The sequence below is a fragment of the Sinocyclocheilus rhinocerous genome, unplaced genomic scaffold (assembly GCF_001515625.1).
Source record: "Sinocyclocheilus rhinocerous isolate Xijiao unplaced genomic scaffold, SAMN03320098_v1.1 scaffold147, whole genome shotgun sequence".
NCBI classification, from domain to species: Eukaryota; Metazoa; Chordata; class Actinopteri; order Cypriniformes; family Cyprinidae; genus Sinocyclocheilus; species Sinocyclocheilus rhinocerous.
The window spans coordinates 24,246-36,000 of NW_015651498.1; the positions used below are offsets into that span (position 1 = coordinate 24,246).

The window sequence follows — 11,755 nt, forward strand, 5'->3', positions numbered from 1 at the left end:
CTGAAAAAGCATTTTCAGTGACAATGTTTGGATTTGAAATCAAAATAATGGATAAATGTTGTGTTTGTGGTAAACAGCCACGGATCAGTAGCGGACTCCTGTGTGAAAGCTGCTTCACCTTTCACCAAGAGTCACCAAGAGGGGAATTCCCCCCCCATTTTCAAAAATGAAATTCAGGCCCTGAATAAATGTCTAAAAATCCTGATTGGAGTATCACTATAAATGGTTATAAATGATTAAAAGAAAGCTTTAAAAAGATCGGTATCGGTGATCAGATCGGCAGATACTGCTTTCTGTGATCGGCCTCAAAAACCCTGATCGGAGCACCCCTACTTTTGATTATGTTATCAAATAGTCAGAGCTGCCTAGACAAAAATGGCATTGCTAATTATTAGGATGAATAGCCTTTATTAGAGATCAGGGAATGCTTTTGTGTTCATAACTGCATTTTAATTACTTGCATGCAGAGTATCTAGTTGAGTCTGAACAAAGATTTACTTTCCATAGCTGACTCAATTGCATACACAAGTAGTTGATTTTCCTACCTGAATGATAGATGGTGTCCTGTGATCGGCCTCAAAAACCCTGATCGGAGCACCCCTACTTATAATAGCTGGATCTGGCGACACGGAGGCTGCGCCCGCACCTTCTCACTCACAACTCTCTGAAGACTCGTTCACTCCGCCAGCGTCTCGCAGCGATAATTTTTATACCACGGACGCTAAACATTCTGAATTAAACTGAATTATACATGCAGACATTCATACGAGAAGTTTAACAGCAAATTAGCCATTCAGAGAACACATTTTATTTTTGAACATGAAAAATTTACCGAGGTCCGGACCTCGGTGACCTCATAGCTGGCTACGGGCCTGTGTATATATGTGTGTGTGTGTGTGTATATGTATGTATATATATATATTGAAATGGAATCAATTAGTGTCAATACCCATTATTTCAATTACCATTAAAACATTATATACAAAAAATTTTAGTTAGTTAATTTCAACATTTAATATTACAGTAATGCACCAAATTATATTTATTTATTATTATATAATTAATGTGAATTTAAATTGAATCTACTTAAATTTTTGTCAATACCCAGCCCCACTGATTATGTTAACCGATCTACTTCCTAACTAATCTTAACCTAGTCTGTTTTGCAGTGATCTCTCTTCTGAACGGGCGCCTGTGACATAAGGCAAAGGGCAATAGTCACAAACATAAGTCAAATAACCTGACTTGCCTTGGTAGCTTCCACCAGCAATACCCTCCACGAATCACTTGCTCCCTGACCAGCAGTTACAAGAAAAAAGACAAAACGTTTTAGACCAGAGAATCTTTAATTCACACCCTCAACATACGCTCATCCACTTCTCTACGAGTCACTTGCCCTCCTCAGTACCTGTCTGACGTCAGGGCTATTCCTTCCAAGAATTCATGACGGCTGGTCTCACTGAGTCGCTCCTGAAGGATCTGGATCCCTTCCTTGACGTCGCGGAGCTGCTGGCTGTAGCGCTGGATCTTGTGCTCGATATCAGAAAGCGTGCGCGCCGTATCTGCCTCCAGCTCCTCAAGCATGCTCTTCTGCCGTTCCCGCAGGAAGCGGTGCAGTCGCTCGAATGCATCTCCGATTGTGGCACGAAGGCTCTTCGCTGATGACTATGAGTTAGAGAAGAGAAAGTTAAGATTTTTATTAGGCTAGGCTCAGTTAAAAGACTAAGAGATTCACAGAGTCTCAAATAACAAATTGACCAAAACTGACATTAAAAGACATTTATAAAGTTACACAAGATTTAAACTTCAAATAAATGCTTTTAAACGTTATATTCAAAGGATCCTGAAAAAAATGTATCAGTTTACACAAAAATATAAAGCAGCACAACCTTTTTCAACACTGATAATAATCAGAAATGTTTCTTGTGCAACAAATCAGCATATTAGAATAATTTTTGAAGGATCATGTGACACTAAAGACTGGAGTAATGATGCTGAAAATTCAGCTTTGCATCACAGCAATAAATTACATTTTTAAGTATATTAAAATAGAAAACTGTTTTCAAAGAGTTAAAAAAAAGAAAAAAGTTATGAACGGTGTTTGTTATTTGACAATTGACAATTGTCAAAAATAATGTGCAGTCTGAGAAGTTTGAGACTAGTGGTTCAATCAATGACAACCTACACAGGGAGAACAGGGTTAAAAGAAAAACACTGTCCTAACCAGGTATGAATGTTGCGGTTTCCAGCATTGAGTAATTTGTGTGTCCTAAATAAAATACAGCTTGAAGTGACAAAGCCACAGACAAACAGAACATATTTGATGTTTAAAACACAACTGGAGTGTGAACTAAAATTACAGCATATGGAGCTACCCATGATGAGGAAAATTAGAATTTAGCGACCGGAACAATGTCTTACTGTGGATTCAAATTGCTGAAAGACAAAAACGCTAATTAAGAGACTCATCTGGTTAGGACATAGCAAAAAAAGCAAGTAGTTTCAAAACCACAATGTATTTAACATTTAAAATTACTATTATTATTAAATTACTTCTGCAGAGTCTCGGGACGAAGTGGGTTGTCAAACTTAAAAAACACAATACTTATATTTAATGTCTCTATATTCATATTAAACTCTTATTTATTTTTATATTTTATATGTATAATTACTATTATTAAATTATAATTTTGGCAGAGTCTCAGTGGAACGTAGTGGACTAACAAGCAAGTGGAAAGTGCCTCATAAGCCCGCATCACTGGAGTCGAGGACACAGTCTAATAGTCAGTGGAAATGGCATTAGGTTGCTCCTCCCTCAATCTTCCGGGTTACTGTAGGACAGCCTCCATGAGAAGGACATGATTACACATGCAGACGAGCAGATGAGCATCGAGATAAAAGCAGCGGGGGTCGATGCCGAACCTAAAAGAGAATTGTGAAACTAGCCAACAAACTCGGCATTGACCGAAAAGGAGGAAAACAAGTCATAGAGAGATAAAACGAGGTGTTTCTGAGGAAGCCGATCATCTCTATTAAAGTGTAAAGAACATCAGTTACAGTCGTCAGATCAAAGATCTCAAACCCTCAAGGTCGAATCGATGTAGGACAGAAGCCGTTCCACTGATGGCCTTCCATACAATCACGGCAAGATCTAGATTTTCATCTCTTTCTTCGCCTATAGTAAGATCTGGAAGAAAACCACAGACTTCACAGATTACAAGATTACTCCTACTAACAAATAAAATAAAGGTCTTGTTCCACTTCTGTCTTTCCAGTGGGAAATGTGATTTCCTAGCCACCAGGAAAATGAAATCCTATTAAGATCCCGACCGTCTCTGGCGTAATTTGCATAGGCTGAGTCAGCCCACCTGATGTCGTCTGATGGATGATTGGGACTTAGTGATGCTGAAGTGGTGTTGGTCTCCTGAAACCACTCTCCCCGTGGGCCATGCTGTCTCGGATGGGGTCTATTTAAAGCCAGTAAACAAGTCCCATGAGCCCAGCGCAACTCGGCCTCCAAGCAACCTGCTCGCTGCCGCATCTGCTAATCAGACACATCTTTCCTTGGGGTCTTCCATTCAGATTCGAAATCGGCACTTCAGACGAGAGGGTCTGTCAGCACGCTTGCCACTGAGCTAAATCTAGAGCATGCTAGCGGGGAGGTGGCAACAAGTTAAAAATGAGCAAACATGAACTAGAGCTATTATTGACATGAGCTACATGCTAAAGTTTAATGTACACTAATGTACGAAAGTTTGGAGCTAGTAAGTTTTTTATTTTTTTGAAAGAAATTAATAGCAAGAATGCATTAAATTGATCAAAAGTGACAGTAAAGACATTTATAAGTTTACAAAAAATTTATTTCCAATAAATGCTGTTCTTTTTAACTTCATAAAAGAATCCTGAAAAACAAAATGTGTCTTGGTTTCCACAAAAATATTAAGCACTGTTTTTAACATTGATAATAAAAATGTTTCTTGAGCAGCAAGTCAGCATATTAGAATGATTTCTGAAGGATCATGTGACACTGACAACTGGAGAAATTATGCTGAAAATTCAGCTTTGCATCACAGAAATAAATTATATTTTAATATATATTTAAATAGAAAACATTTCCACCACAGAATAAAAAAATAAAAAAAAGGTAACTGCAACTTTTTATCTCTCAATTCAGATTTTTTTCCTCAAAATTGCGAGATATAAACTAGGGATGCACGATACTGGATTTTTGCCGATATCCGAAATGCCGATATTTTTCAACTCATTCAACCGATGCCAATACCGATATATTTCCTTTTGTTTAGAAACAACACCAAGTCTCTCCTGTGCAGAGATTGTAAACTAATTATTTTTCATTTTTGGTTCGTTTTTAACAAAAACGTACTTGTTAGAATTAAATAAACAATAATGAAGTTATTTTATAATGATAATATATTGAACGCTTTGAAAATAACTATAAATCAATCACTGCATTTTTTTGCAGACTGGTAACCTTAAAACTTTATTTGAAGATTTAACATTAGTAGATGGTCTAAAGCAAAAGAGTTGCAAAAATTCTGAAAATCTTTTAGAGCTTTTAAAGTTTTTATAATCCGTTTGAAAAAAACATAGTACACATTAATGAATAAATCTGTATACATAAAATTATTTAATTTACAAGTGTCATGTTTGTGATTTTTATTAATGTAAGCTATACCTTCTGACCTTTAAACCTGTCAGGCAAAAGTTTGCTTCAAGAATGACCACACTGCTGACGTGATCTTATCGCTAACACACCCTGAGCACGTGTGAGTTATTCGTCTTATTGGCAAGGCATATCAACATAATTTTTCATATCTGGCCAATGACGATGTTTACATTGTAAGCCTTTATCGGGCGATTTCGATAAAGTGCCGATAATATTGTGCGTTCATAATATAAACTCTGAATTCTAACTTTTTTCCCGCACTGTTCCAAGTTTGCTGTACATCTCGCAATTTGGATTTTTTTTCTCTGGAATTCTGAGAAAAACTGCAAGACAAAAGGCTGAATTGTGAGATAAAAAGTCACGATTACCTTTTTAAAAAAAATTATATCATGTGGTGGAAACAAACTTCCATAGAAAAGTTATTTTAAGAGTAAGAGACTTAAGAGACTTTATTTTAAAAGTAACTTTACATGATCTATAGTCTAACACATCACTGAATCAGCCAATTTATTATCATTTAGAAACGATGAGACCGCTTTATTATTGCATTCAGTTTACTCAATAAATCTCCTCAAAAGGTTGTGCTGTGACAGCTCTCTTGAGACAGTCCTCTTATCTCTACAGGAGAGTCTGGGCTGCAGGAGACATTTTGCATTGATGGTTCTGAATGTCAATGTCAAGCGTCAGGCTCTTCGTAAGCATCTTAAGGCACTGCATCAATAAATCCAGACAGGATACGACTGGATGGTCAATGCGAACATCTACATTTTCAGCGGACAGTCTGGGAAAGAACTGAAAGATACTAGAGTTTAATCAGCTTTCAAGGTAAATATGCAATCTGGGAGATCAATGAAATGAAAACACTGAGATACAAGTCTAGTTTAAATCAATTTAAGAGACTACAAGGAATTTGTTCTTTGAAAATTCATGACATTCAACGTGGTCTGCAATCCATTTTACTTCTGCAATATGAATGCTGTAAAACAGGATATTCAGTGGAAAACTTTTTTTTTTTTGTAAAAATAAACAGATTTTTGTGCATTAGAAATGAACTGGATTGTCAACAGTGGGTCTTATATGACTGGTCGGAGAGGACAGGTTGAAAAAAAAGAGAGCTTGGTGACATCTGTCCTTTCAAACATTATTATATTTTGATGAAAGATTATGAAGACAAACATTCTCTCTGGAATAACATGTACTGATGAATCACACAATATAACTAGGAACTTGTATTCAGAGAGTAAATAGGGTTCATTTTCATTTCTTACTGACAAGTGGAGAAAAAAAAAGAAACTAAAAGGTGATTAAAATGATGGAGACAGAAAAGTCGACCATAAAAAAAATTAAAAATAAATTATATATGCAATAAATATATATACACATATTATATTATATAATATACACATACATAAAAAATACTATATAAATATATTTATATTTTATAGTATTTTGAATGTTGACAATCAAATTAATTTCTAACGCACAAAAATCAGTTTATTTATACAAAAAAAGTTTTCCACTGAATATGCATACTTTAAAAATACTATAAAATATGCTTTCTATTTTTAAAGTGTATAACATAGCCTTTTCTCTTACAGATTCAAATGATTCAAATACAGATTAATTTTTTACCTAAAATTTCAATCATGAATGAATGAATGAATGGAGTCAACTAATGTGTCCACACACACACACACATACACACATTAGAGGGGTGGCAAGGCAGTGTTGTATAAAATGTGGGATGAAGACTAACTAATGACAAATAAGACCAACATCAGACATCCACAGAGTCAGGAAGTTCTTCCTCTGCAATAGTCCCCAATCCCAAACAGCGGGATAATTAAAAAAGGGGGTGAAAAAACAGGGAGATGGACAGTTGCATTATTGACTGCGGTGTCTCTCTTCACTGACTAAAACAAGGTGTCAAGATTAAAGACCTGCTCAATAAACCAATTTGCCAGATGGAAATTCAATGTCAACAGAATAGAGAGAGAGAGAGAAATATGCAAAGGAACAGAGTGAGAGACCTGCCATGAATCTCTAATGGCTGCGGTGGGCAGTATGAGCTGTTTGTCAGCTGTATTTCGATTTCCACAAAACCTGATTCCAGATGAGGTTTAATAGAGTCCCATCAGAGATGAAACTGAGACGTGGTTTCAATATCAAGTCATAGTAACTTGAATCAGGGTGTTGAATGTGTGGATGACCGGCCGATAAATCACAGTCGGTCCATCAATCTAGAATTGATCCTCAGGCATAAAGCATTCAGCAATAAAGACTACTGTAACTATTACATATCATGCGATTCTCATTAAAAAGGAGTGGCGCATTATTTAAAATGACAGCAGCAAACAGCATTCACTTCAATCGTTATATGGTCTGGGTCTAGGGATGTGCGCGACGACTAATTTGACTGTCATTTAAACGGAAGTTTTGTATCCGACTAGTCGACTAGTCTAAAAGCAAGAAACCCCCAAAAGATGGTAAGAAAAAAAAAACTTTGTGCGTGTATATAATAGCCTACATTTTAAATACTTAAATCTATGAATCACACTGCCAAATCCCTCATAGAATTCTGCTAAAAATAGGTCACAATTATGCCGTAGCCTACGCTTGCCTCACGTTATCATCATTTAATTTTAGCCGGTCGTTAAAAAGAAAAAAAAAGAAGAGCACACACTCAATGTCAACCAATGCTTATTTATTAAAATCAGCTGGGGAAATGCAGAACAATGGAAAATCAATCAATAGCCTGACAGAATTCTTCATCTTCATATAACGTTAGCCAACATATTAAAACACAAGTCAAAAACAATAGGAAATTTTATTAAGGAATAGCATTAAAATGGCTTTTAAAAACATACTTCATCATGTAGGCTATATCATCTAAAAACAAAATGAACAAAAAGAAAGACAGGACCTGAGGCGGTTAACAATTCCTGCACTTGAAAAAACGCGCTCTGCAGGAACTGAAGTCGCAGGCACGCAGAGATAACGAAAAGCAAGCCAACAGAATTTCGGAAAGCGCCTGGACATCCCGCACCACCACCGAAGTGGGTCTTCGTTAGAGGAATAGACGGCTCGGACGGGATCGCAGCGGCGGTGGGCTGTAGTGAATGACGTGATTGACAATAGCTGGCTTTGGCTAGTCTCTAAGTTAACGCCTACGTGCCTGTATTGAATATGATTCAATATCATATTCATCGCTCCAGTAGAGTTATTGTAAGACAATTTGACATTACACAGGTAATTTGATGGTAACATAAAATGATGGGTAATTTGAATGATAATTGTTTTTTTCGACTATTGTAATCGACTATTGTTTTCAGTGTCGACTAGTAGGAGCTGTACCGTTTAGTCGACTAGTCGACTAGACCTGCACATCCCTACTTGGGTCGCCCCCTTAAATGGAAGTCCAGGGGAAAATTGTGTTTTATGGAGCACCAGGTTAAATTGAGGATTTTTCTCTTGGAATAACATGCACTGACAGAAGTGTACCTTGGTTTCAGTGAGCTGTCTCTGCAGCAGCTGCAAAGCCTCCGTATGACCCTTCTCACTGTCTTGTAGAGTCACCAGCTGCTCCTTCATCTCCCTCTGTAAGAAAACCACAGCACAACAGATCATGTCATTTATTGCCCATTAATCTGGCAACCTCTGACCCAAAGTAATTAGTCTGAACCGCTTCTAAAGCCTTCATAAGAGAGATACCAAAACTCTGACAGCAGTAAATGTGATGCTATTGACGCTACACACAACCATTCAATGCACGATTGGCTAAAATAAAAATGCTATAGGAAAGCACACTTTTCAGGCACTTTTCTTATCTTTAGTATATAGGACATAAATGGTGTGTCAGACTGGAAATGAGCTCCATTAGGACCATAACAATGAGAACTATATCAATTTGCTTCAAGTTTGACTTAATGTCCTTGGTCAACTACTATGCAGCTTCCCGAGCGCTGATATCTGATAAAACCTTTCATGACTGAAATAGGCTATTTTACTATAATTAAGTCCTTTCATGCATGGTTTTGATCTAGACTGGAAGTTTCAAATTGTAAGAAAGGAACAGAGAAAGGTGGTTTTATAGTTGCAGGAAAAAAAGCAGAAATTAATAAATAAACTGCGATTCTCCAGAGAGGTCTGTCAGGGAAAGTGGGTCTCTCTTGCAGTGGACGTGCAGAATCGGGACGACAGGCCATGTTTGCTTGCCTAGAGGCAGAATAGGAACAGGCAAAATGCACCAACCCCTTTACAATACACCAGAGCCAGAGTTCATCTTTATAAAATCCATATATTAATACAATAAAGCTGCATGATTTGGGGAAAAAAATTATTGCAATTGCTTTTCTAATAAAAACAGATCTAAAATGCAACTTTAAAAAAAATCCAGGTTTGCTTGTTTGTTGGGTTGCACAATCTGACCAAAATTTTGTTTAATTCAATCACAGCCTTTGATAATCGCACTAAACCATATCATGATTTTGGTTATATTTCAATTAATCGTGCATATCTAATCTATAAATATATTAAAGGAACACTCCACCATTTTTAAAAATAGGCTCATTTTCCAACTCCCCTAGAGTTAAACAGTTGAGTTTTACCATTTTCGAATCCATTCAGCCGATCTCCGGGTCTGGCGGTAGCATTTTTAGCTGTATCTTAGCATAGATAATTTAATCTGATTAGACCGTTAGCATCTCGCTCAAAAATAATCAAGGAACTTTGCTGCCGTACCATGGGTGCAGCAGGCGCAATGATATTATGCAGCGCCTGAAAATAGGCTCCAGCTAGGTAACTTCCAATAAGCCTATTTTCAGGCGCTGCGAAATATCATTGCACCTGCTGCACTGATCGGCTGAATGGATTCGAAAACGGTAAAACTCAACTGTTTATTTTCAAAAATAGTGGAGTGTTCCTTTAAGGCATCATAAATTAACTCATTCGATTTTTCAAGATTTTTTTTGCCCATTTTAATTGTCAGACAAGTGAAACGGCACACCTCTCAACAATAAGCAGCATGATTTAGTGTTAATCATGACTGTAGCCATAGCAAATAGTGAGTGACTAGTTACACAACAAAGCTTAATTACTTTAAGGTACGGGATTTGAACAAACCTCTAATGCTGAAGTGTGAGCAATACTTGATGCTTGCCTTAGGAAACACAACTAACTGATGCTTTGGTTGTTTCAGATGGAAATGAGCACCAATGAGGCCAGGTCACATATTTTGTAAACAAGATTATCCTGAAAAACATATTCATCCAACATTCTAGCGTCATGCCGTTTAAATAGAGGTGATTCATTGAAAATGGACGACATGGCAATGAAATGCTGTTGTTGCCAGTGTTGTTAACTGAAACTAAAACTATTAAAAATAATTTTTGGTCATTTAAATAAAGCTGAAATAAAACAGAATATATTTGAAAAACTACGTTTTTTTTTAAGTTGAAGTACTAAAATGACTAAAACTGAAGTAAAATAAGGCTAAATATAAATATTGAATAAAAACAACATAAAAATGAGAAAAGTCGTTATACCACAGGTTTTTTTTCATACTATGGATGTCAATTAAATATTTGGTTAAGAACATTATTCAAAATAACTTCTGTATTCAACAGAAGACAAACTCATACAGGTTTGGAACAACTTAAATGGGTCATAGGATGCTACATGCACTTTTACAAGTTGTTTGAACTGAAATGGGTGTTGGTAGTGTGTGTACACAACCACCCTATAATGATAAAAATCCACCCAGTGTTTTTTTTTTAATCTCGTTAAATGTTTTCCCCTTTCTCAAATCGAGCCGATCTCAGATGCCTGTCTGTGCTAAAGAATCATATAAACTTGTGGAAAATGGGCATCCTATGACCCCTTTAAGGGTGAATAAATGAAAGAATTTTCATTTTTGGGTGAACTATCCCTTTAAAAGAGTTAACCACAGTATTTCCATCAGTATTATCTGACTGAAATGAGACTCAAATACAAGTGAACATTAAAACAATTCTCAACTGTATCCTTTTACAGGACGAGGAGCAGAAAAAATGATTACTTTCATTATAAAGCTCATTACTTCAGGGAAATGCTGTCTGTGCTCCACAAGTACCTAAATGCCCTTCCCAGCATCCAAATTGCCTGGTTTCAGTGTGCATACCTGACAGATAAGAGCTCACTCTAATGCGTCAAGTAAATGCAACATAACCAGCTGGTGTACTTCTGGAGCAAAACGCAAATGGTTATTGGGTCATTATAGACCATACATTTTTTATGTGCCATTTACCTCCACCTTTTAAAAGTGTATCCAGAGAACTAACAACTTCTTAAAACAAAAGCCTGTCTGTGAAGTTGTGGCACAGAGCCTGCAAATGAATCATTTTTCCAGCGAATCGAGTTGTTCAAAATGTCTAAACAAAGTGCAGAGTGTGCTGATTTTAGCTGCATGGAGAGCACAGAGCACTGGAGGTCAGAGGCAGCACACGTTTATATCAATCTGAGCTGGCGAGAGGAAGTTTGACATGACATTTCCCCAGGATCCCACACGACAGGGGGAAGAAGGTCATTGAAGGCTGATAGCAAGACTAAAACTTATTTCACTCTGGCTTTACTCATCTTTGAATCAGCATTTGAGCAACATAATCGAAAGAAAATGGATGCAGGATTTGAAGAGTTAATATCCACTTTTGCACTGACTAAGGTTTCCAAGATATGTTTATAATTTTTTATAAGAAAATATAGCATAAATAAAAAATATACTAAACTATACTAATACTGTTTTATAATTAGCATTGCAAAGGGGCAGAAACTTTTACGAAAATTTCCGGTAAATTTCTGAAAACTTTCCAAAAAATTCCAAAAATTTCACGAAAGTTTCCAAAAACGCTGGAAAGTTTCCGGATATTATAATATAATATTCAGATGAAGAAACAACCCTGATTATAATATATAAATAAATGAATGCATAGATAAAGAAATAATTACATACATATAATGTATATATATACATATAATGTATATATATACACATATATATATATATATATACACACATATATATATATATATATA

The 11,755-nt window shown here is 36.2% G+C and overlaps 1 protein-coding gene across 3 annotated transcripts in view; it reads right to left on the reverse strand.

The window, feature by feature from the left end:
- LOC107712973 (E3 ubiquitin-protein ligase TRIM62-like) overlaps positions 1–11,755 on the reverse strand; it is a 51,753-nt gene that overhangs the window by 12,910 nt on the left and 27,088 nt on the right. For 2 of the 3 annotated variants that reach the window (XM_016518371.1, XM_016518370.1), the window contains exons 3-5: positions 8,189–8,284; positions 1,409–1,665; positions 1,250–1,294 (exon numbers count right to left, since the gene is read on the reverse strand). In XM_016518371.1, the coding sequence (XP_016373857.1) occupies positions 1,250–1,294; positions 1,409–1,665; positions 8,189–8,284 (398 nt within the window). The remainder of the gene's footprint in view (positions 1–1,249; positions 1,295–1,408; positions 1,666–8,188; positions 8,285–11,755) is intronic. The other variant, XM_016518372.1, reaches the window with a different exon arrangement.